Below are 19,117 nucleotides of genomic sequence, written 5' to 3'. Positions count from 1 at the left end.
GGAGAAGATGGGGTAGAGCGGCCCATGGGGAGCAAGCAAGAGAGTGAAGAAATATATACAGGAGGCCGGCGCCGCAGCTCACTAGGCTAATCCTCTGCCTGCGGCGCTGGCACACCAGGTTCTAGTCTTGGTTGGGGCGCCAGTCCTGTCCCAGTTGCTCCTCTTCCAGTCCAGCTCTCGGCTGTGGCCCGGGAAGGCAGTGGAGGATGGCCCAAGTGCTTGGGCCCTGCACCCGCATGGGAGACCAGAAGGAAGCACTTGGCTCCTGGCTTCGGATCAGCGAAGCGTACCGGCCACAGCGCGCCAGCCGCAGCAGCCATTTGGGGGGTGAACCAACGGAAAGGAAGACCTTTCTCTGTCTCTCTCTCTCTCACTGTCTAACTCTGCCTGTCAAAAGAAAGAAAGAAAGAAAGAAAGAAAGAAAGAAAGAAAGAAAGAAAGAAAGAAAGAAAGAAAGAAAGAAAGAAAGAAAGAAGACAGGAAAGCAATATGATAGAAAAAAAAAGAAGCAAGGATGAGAAGGCAGGGGAGAGGTGGAAAGAGAGGTAGGGACAGAAGTTCCATCAGTTCTGAGGTACGGCCCAGGGAGCACGAGGAGAGTCCAGCGTCTTAGTCATCTTTTATTAGCAAGTCCCGGATACATGTCCTACTGGGTGCTCAAGCCTCCTGCTTTGGTGGAGGAAAAGATCCCTGTTACCTACCTGAACTATGGACTTTGAGTGCCATTCTCTGTCATCTGACTGCCCCCTGTCATGGCTGCCCTACACCCGCCCAACCCTTCCACCGACCCTCTATAACCTCTGTGCGTCATCCTCACGGTATAAATATAAATTTACTCGTGAGCTAAATCTTTTCCTTCTACAAATATCCGACCTGCCCATGAACTGAATCAGCCGTTCTACCCTACCCCTTCACTTATAAATATACTCATTTCAACCATTTCAAAAATAAATAGTAATTAGGGCCAGCGCCGTGGCTCAATAGGCTAATCCTCTGCCTTGCGGTGCCAGCACACCGGGTTCTAGTCCCGGTTGGGGTGCTGGATTCTGTCCCGGTTGCCCCTCTTCCAGGCCAGCTCTCTGCTATGGCCCGGGAGTGCAGTGGAGGATGGCCCAAGTCCTTGGGTCCTGCACCCCATGGGAGACCAGGAGAAGCACCTGGCTCCTGGCTTCAGATCAGTGCGATGTGCAGGCCGCAGCGCGCCGGCCGTAGCGGCCATTGGAGGGTGAACCAACAGCAAAGGAAGACCTTTCTCTCTGTCTCTCTCTCACTGACCACTCTGCCTGTCAAAAATAAAAAATAAAAAATAAATTAAAAAAATAAATAGCAATTAAACAAAACTCTCCAACAAAATCCATGCCTTATCCTCATATCTCCCTCCTTTAATAGCATCTTATGTCCTTCCTCTCTTTCACAAACCAGCTCCTTAAATGAGTGTTTTCGGGTTGGGTAGTGTGGTGCAGCAGGTTAAGTTGCTGCTTGAGATACCTGCATCCCATATCAAAGTCCTGGTTTTAGTCCCTGCTGCTCTGCTTTTGATCTGGTTCTTGCTAATGTGTCTGGGAGGCAGCAAATGATGGCTCAAGTACTTGAGTCTCTGCCACCCACATGAGAGACTTGGCTGTAGTTCTGGGCCCCTGGCTTCAGCCTGGTGTAGCCTTAACCATTGCCACTGTGGATATTTGGGGAGTTACCCAGTGGATGGCCTCTCTCTCTCTCCCTTTCCCTCTCCCTCTCCCTCTCCCCCATCTCTATTCCTTTCTCACTCTACCTTTCAAATAAATACATAAATCTTTACTTTCACCTTTTGCTCATTCTTTCCTCTATCTTCCCTATCAGGATTTTCTCCCCATCATCGCCCTGAAATTGCCTGTACTTAGGATAACATTCACCCGTGTCATAGTCTTTTTGGACAGTTAGAACAAAATACCATAAACTAAGTGGCTTAAAATGACGGAAACTTATTCCTCGCAGTTCTGGAGGCCGGGATGCCTGAGACTTAAGGTGACCCCAGATGTGTCTCATGAGGGTTTGCTCACTCACAGGCAGCATTTTCTTGTGGCATCTTCACACATAGAAGGGCAAGGAGTCTCTGCTAATCCCATTCCTGAGGGCTCCATCTTCAAGACCTAATCACCTACAGCTCCCACATCCTAGCACCACCTCCTTGTGGTTAGGATTTGAATATATGAATTTTGAGGATACAAACATTCAGATCAAGGCAACTTAGAATGCCTAAATCCAGTGATTGCACCTGCAACTCTCTATTTCTCCATGCACATTGGACACTCATAATCACTTTTTCTGTCTTAAAACACTTTCCTCCCCTAGCCTCCATGACACCTGCTTTCTTGGGGTTTCTCCCACACATCTGGCAGCATCTCTTCAGCCTCTCTTGATAGCTCTTGTTTCTCAGGCCATCCCTTAACTGAGAATGTTACCCACAGTCTTGTTCTTCATTTCTTCATTTTCTTTAGCCACTTATATTCATGGGAAATACATATTCAGTAGATGTCAGTGCCACAGAAATGTCAGCCCAGTCTCTATGTCCAGTCCCACAGCTGTCTCCTGATCTCCAGTTACAGCATAGGATCACCTGGTAGGTTTCCACACTTGGCCATCCCTACAGCACCTCAAATTGCACATGATCATTATGGAAAGCACTGTTGCATTCCTGATCCTATCTCCCCCATGTCTTGTGTCACCAGACTTCTGACATCACTCACTGTAGGCATCATCTTGGCCTTCTCCTTTCTATCACCTTCCACATTTGATTGGTCACCAGGTCCTATTTGTTCTACTGGTGTAAAAGTAATCTGCATGCACCTGGCCCCACCTGAAGCACCATCTTGGTAGTGTGGCACTGACAAGAAAAAAAAGAACCCCAAAAGTAATGTAAATCTCCCCCCAAATGCTAAAGGGTGATTATATAACATGGCACACAACAGAATGGTCTAAAATCTATTACCCATTCATTTCCTCAAATAATCTGCCACTTCTCATTCACACTCTCTCCACTGCAAATCTTCAAGGTATCTACTTAGAGGGCCAGCAGAGGGTTGAAGCCTGCAGGGATTCATACAGGCCTATTTTTCATTCTGCCACATTTATTTGTTGCATTTGTGAAACACCTACCTGTGTATTAGGAATATTTGACTTTTTTCCCCTTACAACCTTGTTACTGTCATAATATATTTGATTTCTAGTACTTTTTTCTCCTTCTCTGTTCAAATTACTTTTCATTTGCTTCTTTGCCTCTAATCTTTCTTCCCTTGACTTCACCTTCCACATTGCCATTGTCATCCTCTCTCTTACGGGAAGGTGGAGATAGTGCTTGAGACATGTGCGTCCTGGACCAGATTGAGTTCCAGCTCCATTCCCAATCCCAGCTTCCTCCTGATGCAGATCCTGAGAGGCAGCAGGAGGCAGATTACGGATTTGGGCCCTGCCAACCAGATGGCAGCCCCAGATTGAATTTTGGAGTCCTGGCTTCAGATCCATGGCTGTTGTGGGACTTTGGGGAGTGAGCCAGTGGATAGGAGCGCTCTCTCTCACTGTTGGTCTGCTTCTCAAATAAATAGCATTGAACAAAATCAGATCTAGGGACCAGGGTTGCGGCACTACCACTTGCTATGCCAACAGCCCATATCAGAGTGCCAGTCAAAGTCCTGGTTGCTATGCTTCTGATCCATGCTAATGTGCCCAGGAAGGCAGCGGAAGACGGCCTGAGTACTTGGGCCCCTACTACCCACGCAGGAGACAAAGACAGAGTTTTACATTCCAGGCTTCAGCCTGGCTCAGCCCCACCTGGTCACTATAGCCATTTGAGGAGTGAACCAGTAGATGGAAGATCTTTCTGCTTTTCCTCTCTTTGTCGGTCTGCCTTTTTCTTTTTAAAAGAATTTTTAAAAGTTATTTGAAAGTCATCATTTAAAAAAAAATCATCTATTATTTTTCACTTTATGTTTCTGTGTGGGAGCAAACTGTTGAAATCCTTACTTAAGGTATACTAAGCTGATCTTCTGTATATTAAGATAATCGAAAATGAATCTTGATGTGAATGGAAGGGGAGAGGGAGTGGGAAAGGGGAGGGTTGTGGGTGGGAGGGACGGTATGGGGGGGGAAGCCATTGTAACCCATGAGTCATACTTTGGAAATTTATATTCATTAAATAAAAAATAAAAAAAAAGCCATATGTGTGAAAGATATTATCTAAGAAAAAGAAATAGAAAAAAAAAGTTATTTGAAAGGCAGAGTTAGAGAGAGAGAGAGAGGTCTTCCATCCGCTGGTTCACTCCTCAAATGGCAGCAATGGCTGAAGCTGGGCCAATTTGAAGCCAGGAGCCAAGAGCTTCCTCTGGATCTCCCATGTAGGTGCAAGGGCCCAAGCACCTGGGCCATTCTCTGCTGCTTTCCCAGGCCACTAGCAGGACGCTGGACTGGAAGTGGAGCAGATGCGACTCAAACCATCCCTTAGATGGGATGCCTCTCCCCCGAGTGTTGTGCTGGGATATAACCACCTCTTTCTCAGACATCTATACTTTATACTCAACATGCCAAAAGGCAGCTGATTGTCTCTTTCTTCCCTCCTCAAAATTCTCATTCTCCACTGGGTGTACCACCCCTTCTAAGCTTCAGTGTCTTCCTTGACCCATCCCATTTTCCTATTTCCCCAATTGACAATTTTTGTCAATTTCACCTCCTAAATCCTTCAACTTTCCTCCTCATTATTGATTTGGACCACTGCATCGGCCTTCTAACTTTTCTGCATTGAGTTTTGTTCCATTCTAATCTATTCCCCACACCAAGTCTCAAGGCAGACATTTGTCTAAATTTCCCAACTCCCCTTCTAAACTCCTTTCACTCCCTCATTCAGGGGCCTGCCATTCCCTGCCTGGACTTCACATCCTTGTTAACACCCAACACAGGGTCCTGCAGTTGAGGAAAACAGGTAGTGGCAAAGTTGTGTGTGTGTGTGTGTGTTTAGGGCAGCAGGAGATAGGTAGATGGCAGGCAGTAATGCTTTATGGATGGATTTTAAAAAATGAATTCTTTATGGAATTAAGCTATATATTTAGGGGAACATAAATACCAACAGAATGGTTGTAAACAAATAGCAGACCTTGCATGTTAAGTTGATAGGAACTCAGACCTGGGAATCAGAGGTGGAAAGTAGCAGAAGATGGCCTCTAGCAGCCACATAGGAGACCTGGATGGAGTTCCTGGCTCCTGGCTTCACGCTGACTCAGCCTTGGCCATTGCGGCCATCTGGGGTGGTGAACCAGTTGATGGAAGGTCTCTCTCTCTTACTGTCACTCTGCCATTCAAATAAAGAAATCTTTTTTAAAATGTAAGATATAAATTGCAATGTTAGGAATTTTGAGTTAATTCTTCTATGTTTTCACAATGCCGACACCACAGTTCTTCCCACAATCCTCAGCTCCTCTCCATCACCCATATCCTCTGGATTTCTGGGTCTGTAGCAAGGCTACTGGATCTAGGGACAGCTATATCTCAGCTACCATCTCCTTTCAGGCTTATCACAAAAGCACCAGTAAATAGGCCGGCGCCACGGCTCACTAGGCTAATCCTCTGCCTTGCGGCGCCGGCACACCAGGTTCTAGTCCCGGTCGGGGCGCCGGATTCTGTCCCGGTTGCCCCTCTTCCAGGCCAGCTCTCTGCTGTGGCCAGGAAGTGCAGTGGAGGATGGCCCAAGTCCTTGGGTCCTGCACCCCATGGGAGACCAGGAGAAGCACCTGGCTCCTGCCATCGGATCAGCGTGGTGCGCCGGCCGCGGCAGCCATTGGAAGGTGAACCAACAGCAAAGGAAGACCTCTCTCTCTGTCTCTCTCTCTCACTGTCCACTCTGCCTGTCAAAAAAAAAATAAAAATAAAAATAAAAAAAAGCACCAGTAAATGTGCATTTTGCAAAGCTCTCGTTGGTTGCTGAGGCAAAGTCACATATTTTTTTTAAAGATTTGTTTTATTTATTTGAAAGAGCTACAGAGAGAGGTAGAGACAGAGAGAGAGGTAGGTCTTCCATCTGCTGGTTCACTCCTCAGAGGGCGGCAACGGCTGGAGCTACGCCAATCCGAAGCCAGGAGCTTCTTCCAGGTCTCCCACATGGGTGCAGCAGCCCAAGGACTTGGGCCATCTTCTACTGCTACCCCAGGCCATAGCAGAGAGCTGGATAGGAAGAGGAGCAGCTGGGACCAGAACCCGCGCCTATATGGGATGCCGACGCTTCAGGCCAGGGTGTTAACCCGCTGCGCCACAGCGCCGGCCCTGAGGCAAAGTCGTATTAAAAAGAGCAGCACAGGAAGACAGGGTGAGGGAATATATTTGCAGTTTCACCAGCATGCAGATTACTCATCAGCACTTGTTCAGACTTGTGACTGCATGACCTCCATTTCGCAAACCTCAGTTCTCCAAAGGGTCTAATGAACTTCCCAGCTAATTGACCTTATAAGTCAAGTACACTGCCACCAGATGAGAGTGCCAGGTCAAAGACATTCAGACCAATCTTGTGAGGCAAGTCTTCTCCAAGGTTCACACTGTGCCCTATGCAAGTCATGGCTGCTACCCTCATCAAATGTATAAACATGATCCCCACATGGTTTTTTTTTTTTTTTTTTTTTTTTTTAATTATTTTTTTTGAAAGATAGAGTGGATAGTGTGAGAGAGAGACAGAGAGAAAGGTCTTCCTTTTCCGTTGGTTCATCCCCCAATGGCTGCTGCAGCCAGCGCACTGGGGCCGGCGCACCGTACTGATCCGAAGCCAAGAGCCAGATGCTTCTCCTGGTCTCCCATGCGGGTGCAGGGCCCAAGCACTTGGGCCATCCTCCACTGCACTCCCAAGCCACAGCAGAGAGCTGGACAGGAAGAGGAGTGACCAGGAAAGAACCAGCGCCCCGACTGGGACTAAAACCTGGTGTGCTGGTGCCGCAGGCAGAGGATTAGCCTATTGAGCCACAGCGCCGGCCCCTACACGGTTTAGTATCACACATGGATTTGTAAATGATTAGACGTAAGCATCATATTTAGAAATTGCCTAAAGGTAGTTGTTCTCATTTCTAAACATTAGAATCATCCAGGGGACTTTAAAAACTGTACTAGTGTCTACTCCTCTCTACCTCTGAAGACTGATTTGATTGGGTCCATTTTACCCACCAGAGAATCTGTTTTCTGCTTTTTTTTTTTTTTTTTTTTTGCGGGATGGGGGTTGTGGAGGAAGTGGGAGGGAATGTCCTCACTCTTGAAATGATCACATCATCCCTTTCAATACCAGAATTAATGAAGGGATAAATGGTGTCATTACATCTCTATCCTTCTGACCATTCATTTAGCCGTGTGCCCATCTGTCTCTATGAGCATTGCCCTATGTCAACGAGTGTAGGGAAGACCAGAGTAAACACTTGGTTCATATTAACAACTCCAGTAGATTCAGACCTCTTTAAAAACTGCTTTAGAGAATTTCAAGAGAGATTTAGAACAGAACAGAACATTCTGATAAGTAGCATATACTATTTTAAATATTCTGATTTTTAAAGTTAACTTTTTATTGTACTATAACAATGAAGAAAATAATACCCATTATAAGCATATATTCGGATGAATGATCACTAGATAAACATAACCATATACTAATTTTCTAACCAAAGGTACTATTATCCTGACTTCTAACACTACAGAATAGTTCTACCTGGTTTTCAAAGTTTATATAAATGGAATCAAACAGCGTGAATCCTTTTTGTTTGGCTTCTTTTGCTTTACCTTGTGAGATTTATCCGTGCTGTCTGGCATATGCATAGCCTGTTCCTTTATATTGTTGTGTAGTATTTTCCACAATTATATAGCTAGGAGTTGGGCATATAACAAAAATGGAATTGCATTATCAAGCCTTTTAAATTATAGAAAGTTGACAGTTGCAATGGTTTCAACTTGCATTTATTATTCCTTAATTTTATTTGTTTGGAAGGCAGAGAGACACACATACACACACAGGCACATACACACACACACAAAGAGAGACAGAGAGAGAGAGAGAGAGTCTCTATCCACTGGCTTTATTCCCCCAATGCCTACAACAGCTGGGAACTAAATTCAGATCTCCCACATGAATGGCAGGGACACAACTACTTGAGCCAATAGCTGCTGCCTCCTAGGTTACATATTATCAGCAATCAGAAGCAGATCTGAGACTTGAACCCAGGCAGTCTGATGGAGATGCAGGCATCCCAAGTAGCATCTTAATGCTGGGCCAAGCACCCACTTCTTAATTTATATTTTTGATATCTAATGAGGCTGGGTTTTTGTTTATTTGTTTTTTTTACCATTTAGGTAGCCTCTTTGGTGATATAACTGAATCTCGTGTTTATTTTTTTTCTAGTAGGCTTGTGGGTTTGTGTTATTTTTTAAAAAAATCAGGGACAAAAATAATACAAGGCACTCCAAAGAGGTCACATCCCTACCTACTTTCCCAACCTGCAATAACAATAAGGATAGGAAGAATAGCTCAAAGCCTTCCTTAAAAAAAAAAAAAAAAAAAAGACTCCCTTTAGGAGTGTGGCACTGGTTTCTAATACAAAGGAACCCAATCACAGGTAATTCTTGCCGGCACCACAGAGGGAGGAGGGTCCCTTAAGCAGACAGACCTATGAGACTCACTGCTGTTAACCCTCTGCACCATGCCCGTGCTATCTCTCTCTTGCAAAGATGGAGGCTCTGCTGCCCAAGTATGCTAACACAGGATGCTAGGTGGATGGCTTCCTTCTAGAGTGCTCACCTGTAAGGAAGGAAGCTGAACTGAGCGTCCTGAGCCACAGAAAGAGCAGACAGGGGGACGGGAAGGCCACAGCGAGTCCTGCTTACCGCAGCTGGAAGTGCTTGATCTTGGTGACCAGCAGTTTGTAGTGAGCACCGAGTGGTGCCATGGATGCCACATCTACAAATATCAGTTGTGTCAAAGGTCCTGTCTCGTTGGTTGCTTCTGAGGGACATAACGTGCGGCTCACTTCCTGGTAGTTGTAGCTTCTCTGGTATCTACGGCCGGTAGAAAGAAAGAAACACCAGGAACAAGGAAGACTTAGCAGGTAGCAGGGAAAGAAGTCTGTCATCTCACTTCTCTCCAAATTTGCTTTCAAGTCGTTGCATCCTAAATTTCGGACTGGACCTATCAATAGTAATTTTATCACCAGTCTTGTTGGCACTAGTTCATGTGAAATAACAGGGACACGAGGCCTGCTCTGGACTGACCAGTGCATTGACACAACATTTATGTTACATTCAGCCATCCCCCCGGACTCAGTGATGAAAAAAAAAATACCACCTTTTGAAGGGGGATTGTCTTGATAAAACAGCCAGTTGATTCTTTTTTGCCACTCTTTCAACTTTTTCCAAAATAAGGAGGAAAGAAAGTCTCAGAGTTCAAATCAAGGCCACTGGAGTCACCATTTCAACCCTCAAATTCCTCAGCCTTTGAGAAGTGATGGAACACCTCGCTACATGCCTGTTTCTGTATGCCTTCCTGGAAGTTCTATCGTGCCCTCTGTAGCTCTCCCCTGCGAAAATATAAACTCCAGGAAGACTGGGATTTTGTCGTCTTCCCAGCACCCACCACTTAGTAGTGCTTAATAAATATGACTGAAGGAAGAACCCATGCGTGGGTGACATTTTGAAGAACGGTGGAGGTGTCACTCATTTATGTTGAGTGCTGGTCCTGGCCCATTGGATGCCTATTGGACAATCATTATCCAACCAAGAGCCACAAAATCTCATGGTAGAATTTTTAAATGTCAAAAGTTCTTCCAGGGGCTGCAAATCTAGGTAGAGTGCTAATCTTAAATTCAAAGAGGATGGATATTGAACAGAGCTGAACCTGTCAAGGTCTGCGTTATGTCTGCACTTCGCATGCATCGTCTCTCAACAGTCCAAATGTCTGATTTCTCCTTTCACCAGGGAAATGACCGAGTAAGTCTAGGACACTGAAGAAAACCAAATGCTGTTGCCCGAGAAAAGATCCACTTACAGTCCTTGGAAGAGCAGAGGCACCTGCCAGGACAGCACCTCTTTCTGCTGGCGAACCACAACGAGGACCGGGTAGTCGAGGTTCTCAGAGGAACTGTTCACGTGCACCCGCACGGCGGTCACCTGCGTGGCAGGGCAGAGACAGGCACTGCAGACCACACACACGCCACACACGCTGTACCAGCGCCACTGAAGCTCGGAAAAACCTCACTCTCTGACAGCTGCTTCTCACCACAGATCATCCAAATGCCCCAGTTATTTTTCCTCATGCGTATGGGACGGGACTGGGTCTCCACTGCGATTCCCTTGAAACCACTCAGGGAGATGTACAGAAACCGACACCTGGGTCCAACCTGGGGCAATTCCCCTGTGGTTGTTGGCTGGGGGAGGCGAAATGATGGAGCCTTCAAACTGCAGGCTGAGGACTCGCTCTGCGCGCTCAACCAAAGCTTCTGAGGCTAAGTCCAGAACAGAAGAAAGAGCGATGTGCTTTCCTTCTTACAGGTGCTTAAATATAAATGCTGAAGATACAAACATCTAACAAAACACACTCCCCACCCCACAAAAAAGCTAAACACTCTGCAAGACCTCCATTGCTAACAAACTTTAATCTGGGTTTGGTGGGTCACTCTGTGTACCACATCAAAACGTTAAAGCCACATTTTGTTAAAGGATAACAGACGATCTGATGTTCCCCCCACCAACAAACCCCAGTGTTTCCCCAGGAACAGATACCACAAGGGCTGCTCCAGGAATAAAGTGGTCCCTGACATAATAAACTCTTTCAGGGGCTGCTGTTGGGGCGTAGTGGGTGAAACCACCATCTGAAGATGGCCAAATGCTTCGGCCTCTGCGCCCACATGGGAAATCTGGATGAAGCTTCTGGCTCCAAGCTTTGACCTGGCACAACCCTGGCCATACTGCTCATCTGGGGAGTGAACAAGTGGATGGAAGAACTCTCTCTCTGAATTTCTAATAAATAAATAAATCTTTTTAAAAAAAGTGTGTGTTGGGGCAGGGGCAGGTTTCATATCGGGCAGCTCCAGGGCCCTTTCTAACTATGCAGTCAACCCAAGGATTTAACCCTCTTGCGTCTGTCATAAAGACAGAAAATTGAACTATGGCCCTAGATCCAGACTCATTGGGTGTGTTCCTTCAATCTTTTTTTTTTTTTTTTTTTTTTTTTTTTTTTTTTTGACAGGCAGAGTGGACAGTGAGAGAGAGAGAAAGAGAGAAAGGTCTTCCTTTGCCATTGGTTCACCCTCCAATGGCCGCCGCGGCCAGCGCGCTGCGGCTGGCGCACCGCGCTGATCCGATGGCAGGAGCCAGGTGCTTCTCCTGGTCTCCCATGGGGTGCAGGGCCCAAGGACTTGGGCCATCCTCCACTGCATTCCCTGGCCACAGCAGAGAGCTGGCCTGGAAGAGGGGCAACCGGGACAGAATCCGGCGCCCCGACTGGGACTAGAACCCGGTGTGCCGGCGCCGCTAGGCGGAGGATTAGCCTAGTGAGCCGCGGCGCCGGCCCTTCAATCTTAATAATATCTATTGCAGGCAACAGAGAAAAAAATAGAAGAAAGTCAAGGTAAAAAAAAAAAAAAGAGTCAATTTGATCTTCCATATGAAAAGTTTTCCCTTAATGCCTCAGGGTGCTCTTGAGAACTCCTTAATTAGGGGAAAGAAAATCTTGCAATTAAACCTTGAAGATCTATTACATGTTTAAAATGGAAATTGAGAGGAAACAGAATAGAATGGGTATCATATATTGCTGTTTGTTTTTCTTACATCACCCTCCTTGATCAGGCCACTGCTTCTCTTTGTAAATGCTAAAACAGTCCAAGAGTAATTTATTAATTTGCCAAGAAGTGGTTACTGATGAGAAGTGTGTTCTCCTGTGCTTACACTCCACGTGTTTCCATGGAAATGATGCTTCAGTTGATAATTGCCAAAACCATGTCTCTAGCCTGGGCCTCTTTCTTAAGCTCTCAATATCCCTTTGGAATGACAAAGTCAATGTGTTTGAAATGAAGCCCATCGCTCCCTTCACCCTGACTTTATTTGCTTCTGAGTTCCCTTGCTGGAGCAATGGCACCAGCAGGCAGCCATTCCTCTATGCCTGAATCCTGCAAGTCAACTTTGAGTCCTACTTTTTTTTTTTTTTTTTTTTTTAAGATGTATTTATTTCAAAGAGTTACAGAGAGAGAGGGAGAAAGAGAGAGAGAAATCTTCCATCCACTGGTTCACTCCCCAAGTAGCTGCAATGGCCAGGGCTGGGCCAGGCTGAAGCCAGGAGCCAGGAGCTTCATCCGGGTCTTCCATGTGGTTGGCAGGAACCCAAAAACTTGGGCCATCTTCTGCTGCTTTTCCCAGATGCATTAGCATAGAGTTAGATCAGAAGTGGAATAGTTGGGACATTAACCAGCCGCCCATAACAGATGCCAGCATCATATGCGGCGATTTTACCTGCTATACCACAATGCCAGCCCCTGAGTCCTACTTCTTTAGCTTCCTCAGTCAATAGTTCTACTGATTCTATCTTCTGGATCCACCCTTCCATTCCCTAATGTTACTCACAGATCACATCTGTGACCCCTCTCAATGGCCCCCATCTGTCCTTATCCCCAGGACGGTATGCCTAGAGTGTCAAATTTATCTGTCATTCCCCAAAGAATGTTCAGGTTTACTCCAAAGAAATAAGAATACTACAATGAATACTCATGTACTTATCATCCAGCTTTAATAATTATTAACAAATATATTTTATCTTATTTATGTCTCCAGTTTTCCACACACATCCGGACTAGATTTAATCCAAACCAAAGATCATATTATTTAGTCTGTAGATCATTCATTCTATATCTCTAGGAGATAAGGCCTCCTCTTTTTAACATAAACCCAATGCCATTATCCCATCTAATAAAGTTAATAATTCTTTAAAATTACTTTCCACACAGTGCTTAAATTTTATTATTTGTTTGAAAAATTTTTTTAAGTTTAAAAATATTGGTTACAAACAAGACGTGTACATTGCATTTGGATCATGTAACTTCTGCCTATCTTTTATCCAAAATACCTCACCATCCTTTTCAGAGGCATTTGTTTGTTAAAGAAACCAGCTCACAACACATGGTACCACTGTGAGGTACCCACATTCTGGATTTTTCTGATTGCACCCTCTAATGTCATAAACAGTTCCTTTACCCTCTGTAGTTCCTGTGAGCTGGTAGTTAGCTCTAGAGTCTTGCTTAGATTTATGTAGCCAAATATCTCAATCTTTTCCCTGGATTTTGAATCAGCCAAGGAACTTTTCACAACTCCCAGTTACCTCTAGTATTTCATGGTTTCATTAAAAAAAACAACAACAACAACAACAACAAACATAAACCTCTGATCCTCTAAAATCAGTACTAGTATATGGTATAAGGAATGATTTCAGTTTTATCCTTTTTTACATATCGCTTTCTAGTTATCCCAACAAGACTTTTAGTAAGTTCATCTTTTCTCCATTGATTTGAATGCTTACAGGCTCTTCTTAGTTTCTTCCCTGATTTCATCTTTAATGTCTTTGCTTGCTGATGCCTCACTCTATCCTGTCATGTTCAATCACCTGATGTTTGTCAAAGGGCTATACCCCCAACGATGAATTGCCCTTGGGACATCCTCTTCATCCCAAGGATCCTCCTTTAGGGATCCTTCCCTAATAGCACCCACCCTGCCAAATAAGTGGGTGTCTCTCTCTTGAGGAGAGCTTGTGTGGCCTCTGGTCACCTCCAGGTGCTATGTTCATACCACATAGCATTTTAAAATGTAGTCATATTTATTGCTTTTTTCTTGGTCATTTCTCATATCATTTATAAAACTGAACTTTAATTCACACACTACACAATTAATTCTTATAAATGTACAGTTGAGTAGCTTTTAGTATATTAATGGAGTAGTGTGACCATAATCACTATCTAATTCCAGAATATTTTCATCACTCCCAAAAAGAAACCCTGTAGCTATTAGCAGTCACTGCCTCCTTCACTGAATCTCTGGCAACCACTAACCTAATTTCTATCTCTATGAATTTGCCTATTCTGGACATTTCATATAAATGGAATAACGCAATACATGCCCTTTGGTATCTGGCTTATTTCACTTAACATAATGTTTTCAAGGCTTGCCCATTACAACACACATAAGTACTCCATTCCTTTTATTGCTAACACAATATTACGTTTATGAATAAAGCACAGTTTGTTGATCTACTCTTCAGTTGATAGACATTTGGGTTGTTCCACTCTTTAGCTATTACAAGTCATGCTGCTATAAACATCTGTATACAAGTTTTGTGTGAATGTGTTTTTAATTCTTTTTAAAAATATTTATTTATTTATTTGAAAGAGTTACAGAGAGAGAGGGAGAGAGATAGAGAGGTCTACCATCCACTGGTTAATCCCTCAAATGGCCAGGCCAAAACCACGAACCCGGAGTTTCTTCTGAGTCCCCCACATGGGTGCAGGGGCCCAAGCACTCATGCCATCCTCAGTTGCTTTCCTAGGCTCATTAGCAGGGAATCAGATTGGAAGAGGAGCAGCCGGGATTTGAACTGGTGTCTATATGGGATGCTGGCACTGCAGGCCTGCTATGCCACAGAGGCAGGCCCTGTTTTAAATTATTTTGGGTATATGTTTATAGGTGTAACTACTGGGAGACCTAGTAATTCTATATTTAACTTTATGAGGAACCATAAAATTGTCTTCCAAAGAGAAGCGGCAGTTTATATTCCAATGATTTACATAGCCAGCAATGTATAAGGATTCCATTTTCTCTACATATTTGCCAACACTTGCTATTGTTTGTCTTTTCAAAAATAATTTTAACATTAGTTGCCAACTTCGTTTATTTTTATTTGAATGGCAGAGGGGGGAGGGAAGGAAGGAAGGAAGGAAGGAAGGAAGGAAGCGAGGGAGGGAGGGAGGAAAAAACAAGAACTATCTTCAGTCTGCTGGTTCACTGCCCAAATGCCCATAACAGCCAGGGCTGGGCCAGGCTGAAGACAGGAGCCTGAACTTCAATCCAAGTCTCTCATGTGATTGGCAGGAACCCAAGTTCTTGAGCTGTCGCTTGCTGCCTCTAAGGTTTTGTATCAGCAGGAAACTGGAATAGGAAGCAGAGCTGGGATTTGAATTTAGGCACTCTATTATGGGATGCAGGCGTCCCAAGCAACATCTTAACTGCCACCCCTTGTCAGTCTTTTGGATTGTTGTATCCTAGTGGGTATGAAGCTGTATCTCATTGTGAACCACACAGTATTTTAACTGTTAGTTTATCTAGTGTATTACTCAGTTTTATGTAATTTCAACTAAAATACTGAGAGAAGCTAATTATGTAGGAAGAAGGTGTATTTTTGCTCATGGTTTTGGAGGGTCTCAGTCTAAGATCAAGCAGCACTATTAGACTAGCATCTGGTAAGGGTGGAGGCTGGCAATGGTGGAACATGTATGAAGAAATAATTACATGTCAAGCCAGGGAACAGAGAGGAAAGCCAGGCTTGACTGTACTTATATAACCAAACTTCTCTCAAAAACTACCATCTGAGGATGTGCTCCCACAAACCTGAAGACCTTCTGCTGGAGCCACCTCCCAGACACCATAATTGGCTCAAGCTGCCATCCATTAACCATTAATGTGAGACTCTGAGGACCACATCCCTTAATCCATTAACCATCAACATTAAATAATTTGGGGGACCATGTCCCTAACACATGGACCTTGTAGGACTCCCAAACTATTTCCCAAGCCACGAGCTCTAGGAAACTGCAAATTCTATCTTTGCACCCATAGTGACTGGAAGAATTGCTCAGCTTGGAAGCTGGTTCACTTTTGAGTCTGTGATGCTGCTATGACTGGCATTACACAGCATGTGTTTTGAGAGCACACAGTAGTCTGTCTCAAGTCTACTGCAGTAAAACCTGAGGTGAAACCTAACAAAAGCTGTTAAATAGGCGAGCTTCATCTTTGGCTTGTCTGCTTCACTTTTCTCATCTAGGATGCAACCTTCTCCACCCTTCTTAGGTTCTTAACACCTCAATTTTATTAGACTTCATGCTAAGGCAATGATTCTCAAATTGTAGCATGCCTTTTAGCATGTCAATCCCTCAAGGCAACTCCTAGGTTTTCTGATTCAGTGGATCAGGAATAGAACTGAAATATATGTATTTTAAACTAGAATGGTGGGGGATTCTGATGTACTTTGGTTTGATAACACTTTGGGAAGCACTGGTCTAAAGAAATAGACTAATGGATGGCCCTGTTTGTCAACATCTCTCCAACAGTCCTTCTTTGTGTGATGCACAGTTGTGAGATCACCAATGTTGATGCAAACTGATTTTTCTTGGGGCTGAGGCTGTATCATTATCATATTTGATCCCCACTCCACTGTTATCTCCACACCCTAATTGGAACCCTGGTCTGGCTCTTGTAATCCATTTACTTTTTTGTTATTTAATAATGATCTTACTTGTCATAATAAAAACAAACTCAGAGAAATTGGCATAACAAATTGCAAATGAACTATTAGAGTAGGAGATAGAAGACACTGGGCAGTTTTTCAAGATGAACAGATAATGTATTAGCCCCGGGAAAGGATAAAAAGCTCTGCTCAAAACTCAATTTGCCTTTCCAGAGGCTAATGAGCAGCTGAGAAAATCGGGTTACATTTTCAGCAGTGAAGCAAGCCGGGTAAAGGAACATGAAATGCAGGAGAGAGTTTCGACTGTGCTTAGCAGACCATGACACCCTGTCACAGGCCATTCTTAAGAGCTCAGATTTTTTTTCTCCTATTGCTTCTTCTGTTGTCATGACAACAGGAACACTTTCATTTCATAGATATTATTTTCTATGTTTCTACAACCAGGAAATTGCAGTATAGCTAAGAGAGAATTATTTAAGTACTTCCATCTCTGATATTATGCTATAGATCATAATTATGAAAGGTCTTAAAGCTTAGTGACTCCCTTTTTATCCTTTCAGAACTAGTCACTAGGATAAAGTCCAAAATTATAAGTAATGAATTTCTGTTGCATAAAAAGCATGAAAAAGAATGTAATCTACAATCAAGTTTAGTTTTGCAAAAATAATGAGACTATAGCCCCTATTAGTTGGAACATCAGATTAAGAATCAAAGATGATTGGTTTTCATTATTAAGCAAACCATTGTTTGCCTGTATGGTCTTGGGAAAAAAAAACAAACTGACTTTACTTGTAAAACAGCTAGTATTTGCTGATGATCCTCTTTTCTAACCTGTAACTGTTTCAGTAAGTATGGTGTGTTCTCTGGGTGTATATCTTTCCTTCCTTCCTTCCTTCCTTCCTTCCTTCCTTCCTTCCTTCCTTCCTTCCTTCCTTCTTTCCTTCCTTCCTTCTTTCCCTCCTTCCTTCCTTCCCTCCCTCCTTCCCTCCCTTCCTCCCTTCCTTTCTCCTTCCTACCCTCCCTCCCTTTCTTCCTTCCATCATTCACAGAAGGTTTGCTCTGAGCCAGGAGCTAGAGGTAATAAAAACAACCCTGCTCTCCAGGAGGCCTGTGGTCTGGTAGAGACAAATGGAAAACCCACCATTAACAGCATATTGTGATGAGTATAACATTAGCAATGTGTGAAGGTACTGTGGATGCATCTACCCCCAGTGGGAAGTCAGGGAAAGCAACACAGAGTATTGTCAGTCACTCCCTAAGTTAATGCAGTTGGGTTCTTTCACATAAGTCCTGCCATTGCCTGCCTGGTGCATAAGAGCTTAACACAGTGTTAGAAAATAGTATGGCTGGGAAGGTGCTCAGGAGATCATGTAGTCCAACCCTCTCATTTACAGAGGAGGCGCCTGAGACCTGGAGGTGATGCGACTTCTCCAAGCATCCTCAGCTATGGAGAATCATGACTACAGCCCAAGCTTCTGCATCCCAGTCTTCACACAGTGCTTGGTGGAAATATGCTGTCATCATTATCCTGAATCCACTGTGGCTCTTCTGTTCAGAAAGCTACATAGATCCGTAAATGAAGGGGAGAGACAAGTCACGGACCAGGATGAGTAATTTGTACATATACAAGGGTACTTCAAAATGTTCACGGAAAATGGAATTAAAAGGTAAGTTTATTTTGGTGCAAAAATTTTTGAAGTGCATGCATATGAGTGTTTTGAATATACAGAACTCATAAAAAGTCACAATCCATGGGAAAACAGGCTAAGGCAACAAGCAGCAACCAAGGGGGAGAGGAATGATCAAAGAATGTGTGAAGGAGATTCAGCACATTGCACTCACTGGGAAGGTAAACACTGCAAAAGTATGACCTACTACATTTGCAAGAATGTAGGGAAACAGGAGTTCTTGCATGTTGCTCATGATAATGTTATTTAGGACAACCACTTCGGGATCAAGTTGGCAATATCTACTAAAGTTGAAAATAAGTTCACATTGCATTTCAGCATTTTCACTCCTAGGTTTGTACACAAATAAAACTTATATTTGCATAAGAAATTATGAATAAGAAAGTTCACTGCAAGCACTGTGGCAATAATGAAATTTGAAAACAACCTAAATGACAACAAAATAAGCTAAATAACAGAAGCATAAGTGGTGAAAAGTGAATGAACTGGAAAATAGATCAGTATGGACAAATCTCAAGATAAATTGAGAGAAAAGCTGATTGCTGAAGGAAATATCCTGTATGGCTCCATTTATATAAACTGCATAAGCCAATAACGCAATGTCATATTTACATAAATGAGGGAACTTCAGTTTGTATAAAATGTAATTAAGAGAGAATGCACTCTCCATGAGCATTTTTGAAGACTTTCTGTTTACCGTTAGTAAAATGTACATATCGGGGCTGGCATGGTGGCACAGCAGGTTAAAGCTTCAGCCTGCAGCGCCAACATCCCAAGTGGGTACTGGTTCAAGTCCTGCCTGCTCCACTTCCTATCCAGCTCCCTGTTAATGGCCCTGGGAAAGCAGCAGAGGATGGCCTAAGTGCTTGGGCCCCTGCATTCACATGGGAGACCTGGAAGAGGCTCCTGGCTCCTGGCTTTGGCCTGGATCAGCCCTGGTCTTTGCAGC

General features: G+C 44.0%; 1 protein-coding gene across 8 annotated transcripts in view; it reads right to left on the bottom strand.

Moving 5' to 3' along the window:
- Positions 1-19,117, bottom strand: part of SIDT1 (SID1 transmembrane family member 1) — a 106,181-nt gene that overhangs the window by 57,108 nt on the left and 29,956 nt on the right. For 5 of the 8 annotated variants that reach the window (XM_008266930.4, XM_051819041.2, XM_051819040.2 and 2 more), the window contains exons 2-3: positions 10,028-10,149; positions 8,872-9,042 (exon numbers count right to left, since the gene is read on the bottom strand). The exons of 1 other annotated variant lie outside the window; for it this stretch is intronic. In XM_008266930.4, the coding sequence (XP_008265152.1) occupies positions 8,872-9,042; positions 10,028-10,149 (293 nt within the window). Of the gene's footprint in view, positions 1-5,152; positions 5,318-8,785; positions 9,043-10,027; positions 10,150-19,117 lie in introns of those variants that run through there. 2 more of the 8 variants (XM_017347085.3, XM_051819042.2) reach the window with 2 other exon arrangements.

Source organism: Oryctolagus cuniculus, chromosome 4 (assembly GCF_964237555.1).
Source record: "Oryctolagus cuniculus chromosome 4, mOryCun1.1, whole genome shotgun sequence".
Lineage (NCBI taxonomy): Eukaryota > Metazoa > Chordata > Mammalia > Lagomorpha > Leporidae > Oryctolagus > Oryctolagus cuniculus.
The sequence above is the reverse complement of the archived record's forward strand: the minus strand, read 5'-3'. Positions and strand labels throughout refer to the sequence as shown.